The sequence below is a fragment of the Cylas formicarius genome, unplaced genomic scaffold, assembly GCF_029955315.1.
Source record: "Cylas formicarius isolate icCylForm1 unplaced genomic scaffold, icCylForm1.1 PGA_scaffold_2__14_contigs__length_35257938, whole genome shotgun sequence".
Lineage (NCBI taxonomy): Eukaryota > Metazoa > Arthropoda > Insecta > Coleoptera > Brentidae > Cylas > Cylas formicarius.
Window position 1 is genome coordinate 30,230,387 of NW_026844319.1, and position 21,435 is coordinate 30,251,821.

Consider the following 21,435-nt stretch of genomic DNA (forward strand, 5'->3'; position numbering starts at 1 on the left):
CCGCATCACAGAAAAAACCCTAACGCGAAGCAAGCCGGAGCCGCCATTTGCAGTTTTGCGCGTGGTTGTTGTGTGTATATACAGTTCTATGTGATACGATTTTGGCGTGAAAAAGTGAATTTTACATAAAAATCGTCTTCAGGATGGATCCGGCGAAAATGAAAGTGGTCGATTTGCGAAATGAACTCGCCTCAAGGGGTTTGGATACAAAGGGAAACAAAGCTGTGTTAGTAAAGCGCTTAAAAGATGCTTTGGAGAAAGAGTTGGATCATGGTGGGTATTGGGTCTTTACTTCCATAAACTGTGGTATTTCTATTACCAGATATTATATTGAGTTTGGATCGTTTTATTTAGGTCTGCCGGACACCTCCATTGCTGACACTTCCACTGAAGATATTGATACTTCTCACATTGAAGAAGCCGATAAAGACGAGGACGAGCAAAAGTCAGTAGGTAGAACTGAAACATCTCCAGAAGTATCGGTAATGTAACGGACATTTGACCGTCTTGGTTTCTATTTTTATTGATTGCATTTAATTAGGAGTCGCACATTGTTGAGAAGGAAAACCAGGAAGATGTGGACATGAAACTGGATCTTAATACAGAACAAAAGGAAGCTGAGGCAAACGGAGAAAATATTCATAAGACAGAACACGATACGGAGGAAACCAAGGAGGATGAAGATGATAGTGTTCAAGTAACAATTTCAACAAAGAAAGAAAGCACAGTTGAAGAGGACCAAGTGAGTGGTAATGATAAGAAAGACGTGAAAGCAGATGAAAACACTGAAACCAAAGGGGAAAAACGGAAAAGAGATGAAGAAGACGTGCCGGAAAAAAAGGCAAGGAGCAGATCACCAATTAAAGAAGATGAGCCAGAAATTGACTATGAAAAGTGCCAGTTGAGTTGGTGTACGTAGATCCGGGAAGTTCGAGTAGATCGTTTTTAATTTACCTATGGCTTTTTTTTTAGATGACTCTGATCTGCACCTTCAAATTGACAAACAAACTTTTTTATCAGGAAAACCGCTCAACGATGGAGCATTTGGTTATATTTGGGCCGGTGCCCGAGCCACGTATGGCATAACTTCTGGAAAGGTAGGATATTTTTACAATCAATCTTTTGCACATACAAATTTTATACTGATTTTCAATAGCTGACCCAATCAAATGGAAAAAGAATTTCTAACCTTTTATTTCTAACCTTGTGGTTCATTTAGAAATATCCAGGGAATTGGTTGTATTTTACTAGAAGTCTTTCAAAATTTGATTTGTTATTCCCATATTCAACATCTTTAATATTAAATATAAAAACGATTTAAAGTAATATATATGTCAACAATTATTAAAATATGTTTGCAATGTCTTTTGAATGAATGAACCAGCATTTAAATTATATTAATATTAAATTTAATTAATGAATCAAATGAAAGTAAAAGTAAATAGATCCGAGGGCATAGTGCCCAAGTAACAAGCAATGTTTTCATCTATTAGTTCTTTCCTATTAAAGTGTTTTATTTTAAATGAACGCTTCCTTTTTTTTTTTTTTAGCTGTATTCTCTTAAGTTTTTTGAATGAAAAGTAGATTTTTTGCTGGTTTTGTTTAGTTAGTGTGTCTGTTTGTCTATCAGGTCTACTATGAAGTGAAGATAACTGAAGAATTGAAATGGGAGGACAACATCAAACGGTCTGAATACGTGGACAGATTGAAGAAGAGCAGATACCGGACCGATCATCGGAACGATAAGAAACCAGAAAAAGCGAAAAAACCGGTCGAAAAACCAAGCGAAACGCCTCCAGAAGGGCAACAACCATCCGAGCCGGCTGAAAAAATGGAAACCGACGAGGTACCCGACGAAAAGAAGGAGAACGAGACGGTACAAGAGACGGAAGCTGAGACAGCCGAGTCGAAACCTGAAGATGAAGAAAAATCCGAAGTCGAAACGTCCATTTCTGCGCCTGAAGCGAGCCAGGAAGAAAATGCGGCGGAGAACAAAGAAGGGGGCGGAGAAACGGACCAGTCGAAGAAAGACCCAGAGTCCGAGCCCGAGCCTTTGCCTACTCACTTATTCAGGGTGGGTTATTCCCTTCAGGGAACTAGCTTGCAGCTGGGGGAGTGCGGTCATTCGTACGGCTACGAGTCGTCCGGAAAATTTGTCTCTGACAAGCAATTCCGGGACTACGGGGTTAAGTTTGGAGTGGGCGACGTTATTGGTACATATGCGGTAAGTATGGTTTTACAAGTCTTTTAATATTAAGACTGAGTTCATAGTAATTAATAAATTATGTATTTTGTTTTTCCTTACCTTATATTAAGGTGGCACGAACCATAGGCAAGATATTTAAAAGGAGCTTGAGCTGGGGCATCCCCAGAATTAAATGTTAAAATATACGTAATAACTTCCATCTTTGTTTTTTATCTATAAATGGGGGGTTTCAGCGACTTTTTTTTGTGTACATATTATTTTTGTTTTGTTGTATAAGGTACAATGTAGTATATGATATGATTGTATTAACTATAGTATTAAATAGGCAACAATGCCACCTTAGTTATTTGAATTCAATTAAACATGGAACAAAAGAAACGAATCTGCTCTTTTTTCAAGGTGCTTAGATTTTTTTTCCCCCCTAAAATGTTTGAACTTCTCTCATAATCATTACCTATAGATTCATGTGCTGGTACATCACCGGAAAAACCCATAAATGTTATCCCTTCAACGTATGACTGGTGAAACTGAGATTTAATAACTTAAGGTTGAACAATCTTTTCATTTTTACTCTTATTTTCAAAATGAAATTTGGCTGGTGTTTCCTAATCCTAAAAAATGATGTGTATAAAGTAATGAAGATGGTGAAGTGTCTAGTAGATATATTTAACGAACATTTAGGTAGTAATGGAGAACATGATGTCTTTCACCATTATAAAACTTATTAATGGTGATATAAACCCTGAAGGTCTGAGGTTGGAGAAATCTAGATGTAGCACAAATTATTTTGCTTCCAAATTCTTCAGTAAGCTACCAAATAATACTAGAAAATAGAATTGAAGATTTGCAAATTAATAGAAACATTACTAATTAACTAATCTTTCGTCAATTATTGTTTAATTAAACCATTTTTGGTTCTGACTGTTACTGCATATGTAACCACATCAGCACCAGAGTGAACAGAATCAATCCGTTCTAGCCTCCATTGAAGAGGCGGTAAATTAACCTTTTTTAACACAACTAGAGTGCCCGGGGTGATAAGACCTAGTATCTTTATCCCATTTAGTACTCTGTTGTAAAAAACGAAGTTATACCCTATGACGACTGTAAAAAATTATATATGGTAGAAATAGTTCACTAGCACCAAAAAATTAAAGTATTGAAGATTAAGATAAAGATTCAGTATGAAACCATTACCCAAAACATGAACAGTGCTAATAATTAGTGATTTGTAATTTTTTTTATTTATACAGAAATCAAATCTACACAAATTTGTGCTACTAATATTATTGCACCCAGATAGATCTTAGCTAAGTTTTAACCCAAATAAAACAAGTGGGGCAAGGGGGCCCCAAAGTGCCTTTTATTATTTTTTGTGGCTTTTAACCATCAATTCGATTTATTTTTGACTAACTTTAACTAAACCCAAATTTTGGCGAAGCTTCTGGTTGTGCCCTACTCCCCGTATTTATAATGTTATGTATAATTATTTTTTAAAAAGCATTTAATTAAAAAAAAACGTTACTGATTAGTAACTATTTTTCTATCGATTTAAAAATTTGTTATTGGTATTTGTAAGATTTTCAAAAGCTCTTGTTTAATTTTTGAGGTGGTCCTCCTGAAGCGCAGCCCATAGACAGTTATAGAGCTCAGTTTTGCGTTTCTGCTGTTACATTTACTATTAAATGAAATGCTTATCTAAAGTAATAAGCTTAAAAATTTAAATAACCCACGTTATTTTTCACTTCTCTGTTTAATACAGACTTGGTCATTTTCTTTTATTACTCCTCCTGATCCTGGCGTTTTTTTTTTTTTTTTAGAATATCGATAGTGACCAATTGACGATCACCTACACGGTAAACGGCGTTTTGCAAGCGGTCGCCGTGACGTTACCGCTCGCCGATTTACCGCAGAACTTTTCCTTGTTCCCCCACCTTCTCACCAGAAATTACGCGTTCGAAGTGAACTTCGGCGACCGGGAGGAGACGTGGTTCCCTAGTCCAGCGGAACTGGGCGACTATCGGTTTCTGAACGCCACAGAACACAAAGTGGCCGGTCCACGTCGGCCCGATACGCGTCAAGACTGCGAAGTACGTCACCTCAAGTAGCCGTTGCGTCAGAGTGTATAATGAGGGTGTTGGTTTTTGCAGGTTATATTGATGGTAGGTCTGCCGGCGTCCGGCAAAACGCACTGGGTTCGCGAACACCTCAAGGCGAATCCCGAAAAGGATTTTACCGTTATCGGCAACAGCGCCCTCCTCGACAGGATGACGGTAATTTTTGCCTTCGTTCCCTTTAAAATTATAATTAAATACCGTTACTACATTCATATCATGCGTATAGTGTAAGTTAATAGAATTACCACAGAGAGACTACCATGAAATCATTACTCCATTTAATAATCGAGATAGAACGCAGAGCTGTGTCCATTTTTTTCATTTTTTCCTAAATTGCGGCTGATTTAAATTTCAAAGCATTACACTATTTACGAAACTTCTGGATCCCTCCTGCGTCGGTCGTCTATAAGTCAAACTTGTTGAGGTTTGAAGGGGGCGGAGCTAAAGGAGGCGCGTGATTGTTGTCTCGTATGACAGGCTCCCCATATTGCTGAAAGGTAACTAATTTATTATTATTATTATTAACGTTTCTATTTGCCATAAATTACAAAGTAAAAAAAAAGAAACAATGGAAAATGAAACAATTTCATTTAGCTCCGCCCCCATCAAACCAAGGTCAGTTAAGCTCTGAAGAAGCCAACAGGATGATTGGCGACGGACGCAGGTGGAATCTAAAAAGATTTGTAAATAGTAGAAGATTCTTCAAAAAAAAAAAAAAAACTTTATGCTTTTAAAACTTCTAAAAGCGTAAAAGCTTTCTTGTCACCAGCCTTGCATTATTAAGTATTATTATTATTATTATTAAAATCACATTGAAAAGGTTGAAATTTAAATATATTTGCAGTCCTCCGTGCAACGCGTTGCAAAGTAGTACGTCCGTTCATACGTTTGTAATCTAGGAAAAAAATGGGAAAAAAAAAGAGTTAACCCAGACGGGACTTGCTGTAGCAGCATGTTCCACCTGATTGGTGTTCGCTAATGGCGTTTCACGTTCCGCAGGTGTGCGCGGAACCGCTCAAGACGCGATTCAAGGGCTCGTGGAAAACCCTGATCGACAAGCTCCACAAGTGCCTGAACAAGATCACCGACATCGCGTCGCAGCGCCGCAAAAACTTCGTCATCGATCAGGTAAGCCCGGTGTTTCTTTTTCCTAGGACGTTTAGAGCGAAATCGGGGCTTGAGTGAAAAAAAAAAAAACGGCAGGTAAGTTGGCTCAGCCGCGAGAGTGGGGCGACGTCGCTGACCATCGTCCGTCCGAAGGTAAATAACCAATAATCATTTAATCATTCGGTCGGAAGTTTGGAATTTTTCCTCAGCAAGTACTCGAATCGTACATGGTTTCCTTTCGTTTCACGATACTTACAGCTAGCACCGGAAGGCCTTTAATAACTGTTCGTATTTTATTGCGAGCGAGGTCTTCCACTGACGAAGACACTCCGCGACGATTGACGGACCGGTAAGCGATCATTTTGGAACGCACTTTGGGGAGGTGGGAACGCGAGGGGGCGGGGCCGCGTGGCATATGGGACTCTGTTCTCTCAAAATCCCCCCAAAAAAAAAGATGAAAGATGTGTGAAATAAATGTATCGGTGGTCGTGCTAAAAGTAAAATTATAAAATAAAATAAGAAAGATGGGTTATTTGTTAGGGTTAATAATAATAATAACAATAATAGCACTTCTTGACAGATCTTTTTTATTTGAAAACTTTATACAGTTTTGGTATACTGATTTCAAAAATTCTATGCATTTATTGGTATCAGGTAAGGGTTTTCTACAAATATGAAAAGAAAAACCCGATATCTTTAAAATAATTTACTTTTTTATTCGCTAAAAAAGTGGGGAAAAAAACTTTACTCAGGCTTTTTTCAGTGAAATCTTCGTCTTTTGCCAGAAAGCTATGTTGTCCAACATTCAGCTGGGTGTTTTTAAGCGCATGTCCCGTTTTAACATCCAGCAGTGATCCACCATCATTGTTATGCCCCATTTGCCTTGGTACCGCCGTTCCATTTCCTTAATGTCCTGGTTATAAGATTTTCGGAAAAATAGTTCAAGTGTGAAAACAGGAAATACGCTTTCAAACTCATATTACAACCTACACGATGAAAGTGTTTTCGTCCTTGGAGGGGTTTCTATAAATGATATTGGTCATTGTGTTTAGAAAATCCTTGTCTTTGCATGATGTTCTTATCTGCGGAACAACAAAAATATCATCTTTTATCTTGGCATCAGATATATCTGGAAGGAATAACATCTAAATAATGTTAATGCCATACAGCTCCAGCTTATTAATTAAAAGTTTGATATTATTAATATCAACATAGTCATACCCTTTTGATAAGTCTAATGGCTCAATGACTTTCAAAATTCGTTTAGTGAATTAAAAGATTGCCGTCTAGGAAGATCTATGGGTATGTATCCATGTCGATTAGTTTTTAAAAGCTTACGTTTTGTCATAAAATTTACCAGACGCTGATTCAAATTTTCTTTGAAAAGGATGGTAGCAAACTTATAGGTCTGTAGTTTTATACGACTTATTTTAAATTGGTCTGAAAATGTGCCCTGTTTAAAAGGATTGTTTGTTAGGTAACAGAGAATCAAAATTATAACAATGCCAGTTGGAATCTCATGTAGACCGCTACTGTGCTTTTTTTATATCTGACAATAATTCTATTTGATAAACTGGACTTAAAAACATGGACTGGTTGCATTTATTGAAGATGTGTTATGGTTTTCCAATAGCTTTGGAACTTTGGTAGATATTTGTTGTAACTAATTCAAAATATCTAAAGGATTGCCCCCAAACATCCGAGAATCTATATAAATCTATAAGCATCCAGTCTTAACTCGACTCTAGTTTTTACCTTTCATGAATATGGTGATAAGTCATCCGAGACAATGTGCCTCCCTCAAACAATACATAAGTGTATGCAGAGTAAAATGCGAACCCGCTTCAGTTAGCTCTGAAGGAACCAACAGGTTGGTGGGCGTGTTATTATAGGGGCTTGTGGAAGTGTCTGTTTGGTAAATTTATGTGATAATTTTGAATACTATGCCTTTTGTATTATTTACTGGGGTATCCTTCAGAGGCGAAGTTTTTTTGAGCTTTTTTTTTTTTGTTCTTAATATGCAGAAAACCAATGTTACTATATTATAAACCCAGACTATCATACGTACTTTTTCATTCAGAATATAAAAATTATATTTGCAATCATCTTGCACCGTCTGGAGTTGTATCAACAGTCTACCCTTTTTCTATTTCAATTGTTCCTTCATGTGTCTCCATTGGAATTGGACCATTAAAGCTCGGAAGCTACTCTGTGGAATCTTCGTCGAATAGACCACTAAATGACCACTTCAACGAAAGACCTCTCCTGATCAATCTGAGGCACAAGTTTTCAGCCTTTTGACAAAGCAAGAGTTTCACGTTGCATTTTCTTTTAGATGTTATATAGCTTTTTCGGATTTAATTTAAGGGTTGACTAAACAAAATGGCGACCGAATCGAGATTATCTAGCTGGATCAAATGGGTGAAAAGAATGAAGTACGACCACTAAATTCGTGCTCACAGTAGAATTCCATGCGACTCGCGGTCCCGCCGCGGTTTTTAACCGATCTAAGGTTATGTGATGAAAAAAAAAACGGACTAGTGCCCACGGTTTTTAGCCACGGACCCCCTTATCCGGCTAAGGGACGACCCGGATTGGTTTGTACTGTGCCACAGACTACCGAGCGAGCAGGATCGGCCAAAGAAATTGACGTTTTAGGTATTGTTCAGTCTTATTATTTTTTCTATTTTTTTTTTTCCTCTCGATAACTTCTACTTGCTGAGGAAAATTTAGGCTTTAAGTGGACAGGTTAGTATATAGTTTTCCTTTCGTTTGACTCGCGGCGGCAGTTAACGCGGAAAGCTCGTGTTCCGCGTTACAACAAAACTGCCGTTTTTTTAAAATCAACCGTTGGTCCGGTGACCGCGTTGCAGTCTACGTCATTCGAGGGGTCACGCGGGTCCCGTATATACATATATATATATATATATATATATATATATATATATATATATATATATATATATATATATATATATATATATATATATATATATATATATATATATATATATATATATATATATATATATATATACATTGGGCGATCAAGAGTTGTAGGCGCAAAGAAAAAGTACGTTTGTTTTCAAATGAATGGCCACCTGATCGGGATAGGTTATTCTGATATATAAGTGGCACTTACCTTTGAACCTTAAAGCATTATCTAATTTCTAGTTAGGGACCTTAACGGAAAAGCCAAGGCCAAACCTATACAAAAGTCAAAGTTATTCTGATGATGTGCCAAATAATAATGTTTCTAGTTATAGGGATAGCGGATGGGGTGTACCGCAGGGAAGCGTGTTGGGCCCGCTTTTATTTATTATTGATACAAATGAAAACTGAAATTAAATATGGAGCTCCAAAACGAAATGCGTGGCTATCGGTTCTAAAGTTAACTGTCAAACATTCTATGACTGGAAGTATTCAATGGATACGAAAATAGTTGCATAAAGAGAGTTTGGACGAACATAACGTCAAAATACCATCGACCTCTTGATTTTTCGAGGGTGACTAGGGTGACTTCTCAAAATGTACGTTTGCAATTCGTAGATTATCAACAACGACCTCAAGTTTGCTAAAGAAATACGATAGGTCAGAGACGGTTTTCTACAGTCTGGATTATCCGACAGATAAAGGCGAAACGCGTCGTCAACTGTCAAAACTGCCCACGAACCGATGGTTTGACGCACTCGAACGGGTATTCGTTATTCGTCTGTTTTCTGTCACCCGAAAGTCAAATGTCAAAATATTTCGAAAAATCATATAGTGGGGAAACGAGTACTGAGTACCTCTGTTTTGTTTTTTCGCAATAGCAGAAGCAGTCTCACCCCCTTTTCAACTTTAACCAAAAAAAAAATGGTAAGCGATTCGCAAGATGTAGTTTTCTAGATACATACAGATAAAAATTATATATTTATTAATGGAACACTCTGTATATTATGCGCTTAATAAAATCCCCATAAAAATTCATCCATCGGCGTCAGGTCAGGACTATCAGGACAATTTACAGTTTGACGTTCTTGGAATTGAAATTCCCTGTAGCAATGTTGATTCACTGTGGCCCACTGCCATTCAAATAATCATCATTTCCGTTAGTTTTTTACAACATTTTATGGCAAAATGTTTTTTTTTATCAATAAATTCTCCTTTCAGGCTTTCCGATACTTTCCTTATGGAAATATTGGGATTTTCTTCAACTTTTAGTAAAGGCAATCACTATCTTCATCTCTTCCAATGTTCTTTTCTTTTTGGCTAGGGTAGATGTTTGTTGAAATTTTTCATAGATTCGAATCAGCATCGAAAATGAAACGTTTTTTTTTTGTCTGTTCTGTGTTCTCTGCTTTCGCTCCATAATAACTTCCGAATGGTTTGAGTGAGGGTGCTAGAATTTACCCCCTTTTAAACAGTTCATGGGACACATAATCCCACGGGAAAAGGTCGCGATCGGACCTTGGCCTCTGTCTTTTTTCTACATTTTCCGCTGTTTTTCATATGTCGGTATGAAGCACGATAAGAGTCCTTGATAAAAATCAATTGTGGAAAACTATAAAAAATATCGAAAAAAAAAATTGAGCGAAAAGACTCGTGAGATCCGGATAAAAAATCAACAAGACTAGTATTTTTTTGAAAATGTAAAGGGTGCGTCGGTAATTTGCAAAAAACTACAAAATGGGCTCTTCTCTTAAAGACAATTGGCTATAGCTAGAAGGCTGTGATTATAATTATCTAAAATGTTTTTATTTAACGTTTCCACATAATGTAATATAAAAGATTGTAGGTGCCTTAAATGTGCAGCTATCGACTTTAGATTTGGCAAGGATATGGAAGTCCGTAGCCATATTTAAACTTTAACGTCGACCGCAATCTAAAGTCGCAAAGTATTTTTTTAAAAATATTTGAAAAAATTGGGTTATTTTTGCTTCTAGAAAAAGATATTTTTTTCGGAAACGCGCGGGAGATCCGGGATTATAACTTTTATTTCAAGTGTTTTTTCTATTATATACAGGGTTTTTCAATTATAGAGAAAAGAGAAAATTGTTCTTTTCCAGAGTAAATTGTTGTGAAACATGGAAGATCCATGGCTATAACTTTTACTTTCGACATTTTTTGGATTATGTACAGGGTGTGCCGCTTTTGTGGGTAAATTGATAGCCGTAAATGAAAAAAACTATAAAGCATAGGATAATTTAAGTTGTGGAGAGATAGATTCATTCTATCATGCAGTGTGGGCTGGATATTTGAATAGATGTCATTGGAAATCGCAATTATTTGCAAAAAAAATTGTATTTTCCAAAGTTGAAAATTACTTTATACAGGGTGCGTGCACAATAAAATTACATTGATTTTGCTAAGTGAGAGAACTTTTTCAAACTCAATTTCCAATTTATGTTTTAGATATATTTGAGCAAATGCAGCGTTGCCAGATCCACGGGAAGTTGTTAGCAATTTTATTTTTTTTTTTGTTAATTCGGATCGTTTGGAACGTTTTAAATAACATTTGTCCTAATCGTAAAAAAAAATATTTGGATTTATGCATGCGACGAAGATGAAAATGATTTTATTTTTCTCGATTTGTGTAATGCAGATATATTGATATTATACGGGGTGTCCCGCGAATGGGAGAAACTTTCCATTAGGTTTCTCAAAAGTTACATAGAAATGCGCCCCTATAGAAACTTTTTTGTTGATGTGCGTCATAACGCGTCACACAGTTTTAATGAGGCAATGAGACAATTTTAATACAACAAGGAGTTTTATGACTTTGTCAGTGCTCGAGAAGAGTAGCATATGAGAGAGAGAGAGAGACAGAGCGTGGTCCCCTTCTTTGCGCTGTCAATTCTTGGTCGTCATTTATGTCGGAACGTTATGATCGAACGCAGCCCGACATGTTGTTTTATGCGTATTTGAGTTTGATTTCAGCTTGCAGGTTTAGCCGGTAATCTGTAATGGGATATCGAGTGTCGCAAACGACATTTCGATGTAAAATAGCACTGGAATGATGCAGTAAGTAGAATGCCTGTCGATTTTCGCAGAACACAGGGGGGCTATATTTATATATGTGCGTTACGAATTAAAAGCTGTCGTTTTATTGGAGACTGCAACGCGGGAAGCCGCCAAATTGGTTTTTTACGTATAATGACGGTTTGTGGCGGTGGATGAAACTTGTTTAATGCTATGAGCGTTGTGGCAGACCAACTTGTTCCCGGCTGCGCAACGCCGCAAAATGCGGTCCTTTGAGGGATTCAAGAGACGCGCAGTGGTCATTATAGTCGGTGACGAGGAACAGGCGAAGAGGCAACGGTTGCAAGGAACGCAGGACGGTAAAGAGGTGCCGGAAAGCATTCTGTACGAGTTGAAAGGTAACGTTTCGTTTCCGGTCGCCTCCCGGAGACCGAGGTTTTGCATTGCCCTTAAAATAAGCTAAACAAATAACAATAAACAACTTTTACAATAGATACAATACAATATTTATTGCCAAAAATTCCTTTTATATAAAAAAATCATTTTACTATAAGGAACCTATACTACTACTTAGTAAAACTTACAAGTTATGCCTGTTCTTTGTAAGTTACCGATTATACCTGTTTATCTTTTTTTTTTAATAATTTTACGAATATTTTTTTTAATTTTATTTTCCCATTTTATTTATTCCGTTGTAACACTTTTTTTAAGCACTTTTTTGTCACCATTGAGATTTTTCAGTTCATTAGGTCATTCACTGACTGACTGAGTATAGGTCTGTACCGTGCGTTCAATTTATCTTGGTAACATTTTAATTGGCTGTAATTTTTTTGTTTTTAATGGAATCAATGTAAACAAAACGTAGGGTTAGTGGTGACGTATAAAACAAAAAAACCATCAACTTTCTGACATAAGCCTACTTCATATTTTTTTAAATGGAACACCCTGTATATTATTAATGTGTTTCATAGAATATCTTATTCCGATTACAATGATGTAACACGCTTTTATTAGTCCACTCGTTTTTGACAAATCGGCAAAAATAGGAAGTTATTATATTTCAAAGAGTGCCGTGACTGACTGCTACAACAACGATTATTTACAAATTAAAGTGGAACAAATATACTAAAAATGACAAGACACACTAAAGTAAAAAATTCTTTAACTATTCTAAATACTGCTGTATGTGACCACCATTTTCTTGAACACATTTCTCATACACACTAATTGCAAGATGTGTTGCATTTAGTAACGTTTCCATCTTAGATCTTCTGCCGAAGTTCCACAATATTATCTCAAGGCTCGCAGAAATATGATCAGATTTTGTCTCTTTGCGGTAAGGCACGCCAGTGGACTGAATTACAATACGAAATGTTCGACATTTTTAAAGGATCGATCAGTTTTAACTTAATCACTATGTTTAACACATATGACCTTCAAAGCGAAGATTACTGTCGGAAAATACCTCTAAATTTGTAACATTTAAATAAATTTAAACATTGTCTTATCATTCTCAGAAATTTCGCCGAAAATACAGATGGCCTGCAGATTTTATTAAAATTACGAGACAACAAAAATTGGCCACTTAAAAGTAAGTAAGATTCCATCGCTTCTTTGTGTAGTCCACAGTAAACACGTCGAACTACTGTCCAATACACCGGCATGAGCGAAGAGCAAACTCTCTAGGGTAATGAATTACAAATAGTATTTATGGTGTCTGGCAATAAAACGTGTGAATGGGTCTCCTTAGGATCATTAAACTGTGTAGGTCTTAATTTTGTTATGAGAGTTACCACCCAACAGCGACTCTCATTTTTAAATAATAAATAAAAATTTAGTTTTTTTCGCCGTTAGAGGACTTTGCAAAACTGGCGGCACGTTCTATTTTTACCGCCGTCGTTTCCGGGGGAGCCACTTTATCTTGTACCGAAAATTTAATTGTTTTTCTATGCCGTAACGTCCTTGTTTCTGTCTTTTTATTTTTTCGTTTTATATTCAAAGTTGTTGCGAGTTTCGTTTTGTGTCGATATTAATGCAGCAGAACCCAAGTACCCAAATTATGGTTCGCCATCATTTCTAATATCTAAAATTCAAACGAAACGAAACCCGTGCCCAAACTTACCTCTGCGAGACACTAGTGGACGGTCCACTATCATTTCCTTTTAGCTACTATGAGCATACCCCAGAAGGAGGACGGGCTGGACGAGATCGTGTATCCGGAACTGCCGGAGGAGGAGGCGAAGAAAATGGTAAAGAAGTACACGGAAGAAGCGCGCGCCAAGGGCTACAGCAGAAGGTTCTACCGTAGAGACAACCGCAGTGAGTAAACCGACCGACTGCTTCTGACTTCTTTCTAATTCCCAATCTTAAGTAATTAAGAAAGACCCCACGACTCTATCCAGATACATCGCGGACGCTTGTAGGGAGTAGAACAAATTATTTTTCATTTAAAAGTGTGTGAAAAACGGCCTTGTGGCTCCCTCTATAGCCGTAGAGCTGGGTTCGTCTTTACCAGTAGACGCCACACCTGTTGCCTGTCATTTGGTTCCGCTATTGGCATTCAAATACGTGTTCCAGTTTTCTAGTCTTGGTACCAGCCGCGTTCAGTGTTTCCTTCCACTTCTGGCGAGTGGAGTGAGAAGTGTCGCCATATTTAGGCAGGACGTCCTAAGGTTTCTAAATGGGTGATTGATTCTCTTGTGGTTTTGTATTGTTTGTTCTCACTGGCAATTAATTAATAATCTTTTTATGTTAATTGGTGTGTTCAAAAAGTAAGGTGACTTTCAAGTTTCATCAAAAAGTACTTATTGTCCCCTTCAAAGTGATCCCGTCTGCAGACGTAATACACGTGTGCCAATGTTTGTTCCAAAACTCGAAAAACTTTTGGTAGACACTTTTTGGTATAGACCTACTCAATCGTTGCAAACCTAAATCACAGGGGTCCATATCCGTTAAATATGGTGACTTGATTTGTTTGCCCACAATATCAAACGTTTTCTTCGTAGTGCTTCTTGCAAAGGGCGCATAATTTAAGGTCCTCTTTATTTACTGTACGACCTTGTGATAAGAAAATAGTAAGCAAAGCCGAAATTGACGTGTTTTTTTCAGTCTTGACGATTCTTATATTTTTAGTCTTTATTATTATTATTGCTAAAAACGTGAACACCAAACATTTTATTTATTCTGAGGTTGTATTAAATTTTAATAAAGATATAATTTTTTTTTTCGAAAACAAAACGCGTTGCGAAAAAACTAGAACAGGCAGAAAACAAATTTTGATTACACTTTATAATGTCACAAGGATTTTTGTTTTCTGAAAAGACAATTTGGTCATGGAAGATGTTTTACTAAAGGTTACGATATTTAAAAATATCAGAACGTGCCATCAACAAATTTTGTTCAAATTGGTAGTTTGCATAATATCTATTTTGCTAGTATTTCTTAATATAATAAACGAATGTATATTATTATTTTTTCTTACAAAAACGTACAACTTTTATTAAATATGTTGTATCTTCAAGTGACCTGCCCTCCTAGGACAAAGACATCGTGCTCTGCTGGTACCATTGGCGTAGATTTTTTAGCCACGTTTTATGATGTTTAAAATTCTATCTGTGTATCTGAAGTCTTGTCTGGCTTGCCCTATTCAACTTCGGGGGTTAGACGCTCATGTGGCAGCCAAGACGAAACACTCTTCATTATTTCACCCTATACATCCGTTTCGTTCTTTAACATTGTGTCTGAGACATATAGACTTCGTGAGTTCCGTAAAAATATCTGAGTTTCTTACCCCCCGCTTGTTTGTCGTCCAGAGCAGTGTAGATTAGCAACACGGAATGTGCGTGTATACTTCGACCAGAAATATAGTGCTTTTACAACCGACCCCGTGATTAACTTTGCCTACTGTTTATCAGTCCAAAACCGGCAGCCCCTTACCCCTAGGAATTTATCTACCTCCCTAACAAGCGGGATATAATTCTTGACACATGTATATAAAAAAAAATAGTACAAAATAATAATTTATTGCGTTCAATTTCATTACATTTCTACATATTATCATTATTCATATACAATATACAGTACTTTTTTATGAAGTTCTTCTAGGGTTAAAACTCCATTCACTTTATGCGCCTAATTAGATTTGCGTGTTGCTCTTTAAAAACTCCCGAATTACCAGCATTTGCCATTTGCAACAATTTTTCTTACAGTTGACTTTGGAACATTGGTCATGTCACTTGTTTTTATTACTGCTCCTACTTCCGCTTCTGAATTTCAACGTTCAAAACAGTTTGTTTAGCATCCGAAGACAAATGGATCCGTTCTTTTATTTGTTGAGGTAGTTCGTCTTCTAAAATCTAAACAAAAAAATTAGGTTCGACTACCACCTCCACCTGGTCTTCAAATTCTGCGTTGTTTTACATGTTCTTCTAACAGGGGAACATCCGCCTCAATTCACGGTCTTCACATTTTAAATTCTTAAAAAACCGGAACCTTCAAAAAAGATTTAATTGTAAGATTCTAATAAATATTTATCTGTATTCTTATGACGTACCTTTATCCACCGGGAATATAATCTAACTGGTATTTGCAAATCGAAGAACTATGTAGACGACACAATAATATTTATTTTTTTTTATATTATATATATTAATATTTATTTCTTTTCAAATTTATCTGTAAGGTAAATAGAGTCTAGGTACTTACCTTTTGAACTATCTAGTGAAAACCGCATCGCGAGGTCAAAGTTCGAGAATCAGGTTCATAAATACGTACTTACTGGAAGGACCACATTCAATTTAGAGTAAACTCTTAAAAACGGTACATATCATCTGATGTTAAAATAAACGCTTCTACTTATTCGAAAATACCCACCAGCATTAATTTCAAACGGTCCTTCAAGTTTCTACAAATATTCGTTACGGTCCCACTCGGGCAAGACCTACTTAATGCAGAAAAAATATTTGTTGGTATGGGTTTTAACACTTAAATCATCAAAGCAATAAATGCACTATATGTTTGGTCGTATTATATATATATATATATATATATATATATATATATATATATATATATATATATATATATATATATATATATATATATATATATGATGACACTATATTCCGGGATATCATCCGTTCGCTCGTTGAACTCCGACTGGAATCCTGCATCCGACTGGAATCCTGCAAATCTTGCATCCGACTGGAATCCTGCAGACGTTTCGCCAAAATCTCACTTGGCATCTTCAATGCTCGCGCTCCGAAAACACTTCGAACAGTGTTCGAAGTGTTTTCGGAGCGCGAGCATTGAAGATGCCAAGTGAGATTTTGGCGAAACGTCTGCAGGATTCCAGTCGGATGCAAGATTTGCAGGATTCCAGTCGGATGCAGGATTCCAGTCGGAGTTCAACGAGCGAACGGATGATATCCCGGAATATAGTGTCATCACATTTTTCCATCCGTGAATCAATACGTGAGAATATATATATATATATATATATATATATATATATATATATATATATATATATATATATATATATATATATATATATATATATATATATATATATATATATATTTGCTTTAGTGTTACTTCCTTTAAGAGCAAATAGTCGAATTAAGCTCTCTAAGGTCATACATATGCTTTAGAAACTGATATATTTTATGAAACTGCCTTATAGTTGTTGATGAGACTCATTAGTAAAACATTTTTAATCAAAGGTCTGCGGTTAAGGTACTGTAAAATACTTAAATCGCCAATTGGTCGTATTATACTTCCTTACAATCTCTGTAACTTTTTTGTATTTATCATTTAATCGTCTTCGTTGTGAGGGTGTATCGATTTATTCACTCCCCATCAGGCGGCTACAACCAAAACAACTACCACGACCGCAACTATCAAAGGCAGCAGCCCTACGGGAACAGGTATCCCCAGGGAGGCGGCTGGGGCAGGCAGGGAGGCGGCGGTTGGGAGCGTAGAGACGGGCGGGGACCGCCACCGCCACCTCCGCGTCAGGGGGGCGGCTGGCGACCCAACAGGCCGGACCGGGTCCCGCCTCGCGACTACGGTCGTCAAGGCGGACCCGGCAGCTACGCCCGTAGCAACCAGCCGAATTACCGAAGCGGGGGCGGTTCCGGAGGTGGCCGGAGCGGCGGCGGCGGCTGGCAGCAGTCGGGCGGATGGGGCGGCGCAAACGGATCCGGTCGCCAAGGCGGCTGGAACCAGCAGGTGTTCGGCGGCTACGGGAAATGGCATCAGAACGATAGCGGCGATTGGTCGTACGGGAATCAGAGTCAGAGCGGAGGCTACGGCAGTCAAGGCCAAGGCAGACAGAATTGGAACTACTACGGGCAGTACGGGCAGCAGCAGGGCTGGGGCGGTGGCCAGCAAGTAAGAGAAACTAATCGATTCGGTTTCCCTAACACGCGAACGAAGCTTTCATTATCTCGCGTCATCCGACGTACGTGGCGGGTGGGCACTTTGTTAGGGGCTTGAACCTTTTCTCAGAAACTACTGATTTTTAGGGAAAAAAAAGTTTTTACAAAAATTTGATGCAATAAATAGGAACTAAAAGTTCAGATTTTCACGAAATTATATATATTCACATGACAATATTTTCGATAACACCGTGTCTTTATCAAATGTAATATTTACAAACTATCTGCTGCTATATATGTCCATGACAATAAAACCTTAATTAATGTGCGAATTTAAGTTTTAATTTTAATGGAGAGGTATTTAAATCTAATTGATCCTTAAGCAATACAGTTGAATGTCTCATTTTGTTCATCTCCATGGCTTCCAATAAATGGCTGCGAATGTAGAATGCTTAATAGTATATTTAGACCAAAATTATTTTGAATTTAATGGACAGATTTACATCTCTAGGGAAGGTTTGATTATGGGAAACCCACTTAGTCCTTTGTTAGCCGAGATTTTTATGGATAATTTGGAAAATATTATACTAGAACATCCTTTGAGTGAAAGTTTTCTATGGTGATATAGATACGTGGATGATGTGTTTGCTTGCTTTGTTGGAACGGACAGACAACTGAATTCTATAAAAAAAATTCGTATAAAATTCACTATCGAGATTGAACAGGATAACTCTGTTAATTTTTTAGACCTAACTATTACGAAAACGCAAAACAAATTAGATTTTTTCATTTACCATAAACCTTCACACACGGACACAGTCACACATAACAGCTCTAATCACCTTTATACACACAAAGTGGCTGCATTTCACTCTTATACACAGACTTCTTAATACGCCACTCTCAACAGAAAATTACAACAAACTTAACATCATTAAACAAATTGTTCAGTGCAATTTGTCTGCTACAATCCGTCCATTATCGATAAAATTATAAATAAAAAAGAAATCCAGACAACAATAAACTATTTATCCCAAACCTAATACCCGAAACGAACAATTTAAAACAATTACATACAAAGGAGAACCCAGTGAAAAAGTTTCCAAAACAGTTGTCAAAATGTGGTTTAAAGATAACTTTCGGAATTAACAACACAATAGGAAAATTTTTTAAAATCTCCAAAATCTAAAAAATCAGGTCTCTACAGGTTGAAACGCCGATCTTGTCCTAAAATTTGTATTGGACAAACAGGTAGATCCTTCAAGAAACGCATTAACGAACATAAAAGAGCGTTTAAAAACAATTATGCTACACACTTAAACACAGAAAAACACATTTTTGACGACAATTTTGATATTTTACATACAGCCACGAAAAATAGAAAATTAAATTTATTGGAAGCCATGGAGATTAACAAAATGAGACATTCAAATGTATTGCTTAACGACCAATTAGATTTAAATACCGCTCCCATTATTAAACTTAAATTCTCACAATAACGTTAGTTAAGGTTTTATTGTCATTTTTCGGTATATATATAGTAGCAGGTAGTTTGTAAATATTACATTAGATGGTAGTTGTCGAAACAATTGTCAAGTGAAAATATCTAATTTCATGAAAATCTGAAATTTTAGTTTATGGTTTAAATTAAATTTCAAAATCATTTATTTTTATATATCCAGGGTGTCCGATAAGTGCTGGAACGACATTTGTTTTAAAAATTTAAACGGAACACCCTATATATTTTGATATTTTTAGAATCCTTGTCTAAAATAAAGGTAACTTTGATAGGAACTACTTATTCGAATTTTGTGTAGTTTAGGCATAAATTAAGATTACTAATTTTTTTATACAAAATTATGTTGTTCTAAGGATCTGCCATGACTAGATATTTTAAAATTATACAGACTGTCTTAAATTACAGCAAATTTTTTTCAACATTTCAACTTGCAGTATTTTTTTTTTAATTAGAGGCTCACGTTTTTGATATTTTTTTCTCAAAGCGGGTCAAAGTACCTATAATTTGATATGTCCTATGCCTACATCTAATGGTTTTCGAAGTACTGACCCCTAATTATTAAAAAAAAAATTAGAAAAGCATATCATTCTTTTTTTTGATTAAGAGATTTATAGGTTTAGGAAATTAAAACGTCAACAGTAACTGTAACGATTGAAATAAAAACTACTCGAAACGTCAGCAAGTTCGAGTCATCAACAACCGACACGGGCGGGATGCAGAAGTTTTATAAATGGTATTACAGTAATTTTCTTAATCATTTTCTTTGTCCTTCGAGCAAATTAAATTTTTATTACTACGATACTGCAGTCATTTAATAGCTAAATTAGTTTTGCATTATATTAGGTTGGCCAAAACTAATAATGATTTGCCTAAAAGGTACAAAATTGGTAAAAAGGTTTTTTTTTTTTTAAATGTATATTATCACATATTCTAAGAACAAATTATTACCTAAATCGTTTGGTGTCTGAAATAAAAGCAAGTTTCTTTGAAAATCGAAGAAATGACACTTTTCGTATGTCGGTAATCCTCAAGCCACAAAAGAAATTTGATTTTATTTGATAATATGGACAAAATAAAACAATTTTCGTATACGTGTTATAACCTAATGTCATTTCAAAAACGTCTGGTTATTATTATCAATTAATTACGAGTGATAATCGGGAAACCGAGATTTTAAAGGACATATTGACATTGGATTTTTTTTTCAAAATAATCAGTATTGTCAAAAAAAATTATCCAGCGACGTTGGTTCTGGTTCTGGCCAGTCACCGTCAATATCATTTTCCATGATTTTGTTCTCACTTTTACTACAAATATGTCTTCACAAAAATTCCTAACGATTTGATTTTTTTTCAGTATTAAAAGGGGTCGCCATGCTCTCTCACAATTGCGGAAACAACTTGCGGCGGTGGCGGAGCCCAGTAGTAATTCTGCTGTTACGCTTGGCTAATAAGCCGGGTAGCATAGTATGAAAAAATGGAGGTTTTGTGGGCAAATCTAAAAAACTTAAACTTACATTTGAGTGTAAGTTTTGGATTGCGAAGCTTCGGGTTCTTGCAATTAGTTTAATTTAATCGTTTTTTTGAGATTTGACCTCGCAAAATAAATCTTTGCGACAGTAGATATCTGTAAATACTGAATTATTTTAGTCAGTGTGTATGTAATTCTAAACATGTTTTTTTTTGTACGAGTGTCTCATTTTTTTTTTAAACATAGTTTAGCAACTAACAGCTAATTATATTGAAAATTTATATGCATTTGGTGACCTCTTCATTGGGTAAACAAATTATAGATTTTTATTTAAGTCACGTATAGTGTATGTACATATTTCGAGTATATACGAAAGTGTATACCCATAATAGAAAGTATTACAGACGAGTAGTTTGCATAATAAACAATATCCTTGGGTTTTGTCAAATCGTAATTTGTAATATAAAGAAATAAACGTAATTTTTTAAAGTGTCTTTTTTTTTGTTACTTGCCAAGGTAAATACTTTTCCAGTAACAAGCTGATGAACTCATTAAAATAGACTTAGTCTACCCCCACAAAAACTATCAAAATGGTAAAATGGCACTGGAACGATTTGAGTAATTTTAATTCTTTAATTTATCGGATGTCGCAAAATAAGTTGGGCACGAAAGCAC

At 36.2% G+C, this 21,435-nt stretch overlaps 1 protein-coding gene across 1 annotated transcript; it reads left to right on the forward strand.

Annotated features, from left to right (window-relative positions):
- The first annotated feature begins 1 nt into the window (after position 1).
- LOC132698798 (heterogeneous nuclear ribonucleoprotein U-like protein 2) lies at positions 2-21,243 on the forward strand. Its single transcript, XM_060665084.1, has 12 exons — positions 2-273; positions 355-482; positions 542-911; positions 973-1,097; positions 1,631-2,224; positions 4,027-4,296; positions 4,357-4,479; positions 5,323-5,451; positions 11,621-11,789; positions 13,558-13,710; positions 17,255-17,784; positions 20,647-21,243. The coding sequence occupies exons 1-12, from the start codon at positions 144-146 to the stop codon at positions 20,650-20,652; spliced, it is 2,727 nt and encodes a 908-aa protein (XP_060521067.1). The 5' UTR covers positions 2-143; the 3' UTR covers positions 20,653-21,243.
- The last annotated feature ends 192 nt before the right edge of the window (positions 21,244-21,435 follow it).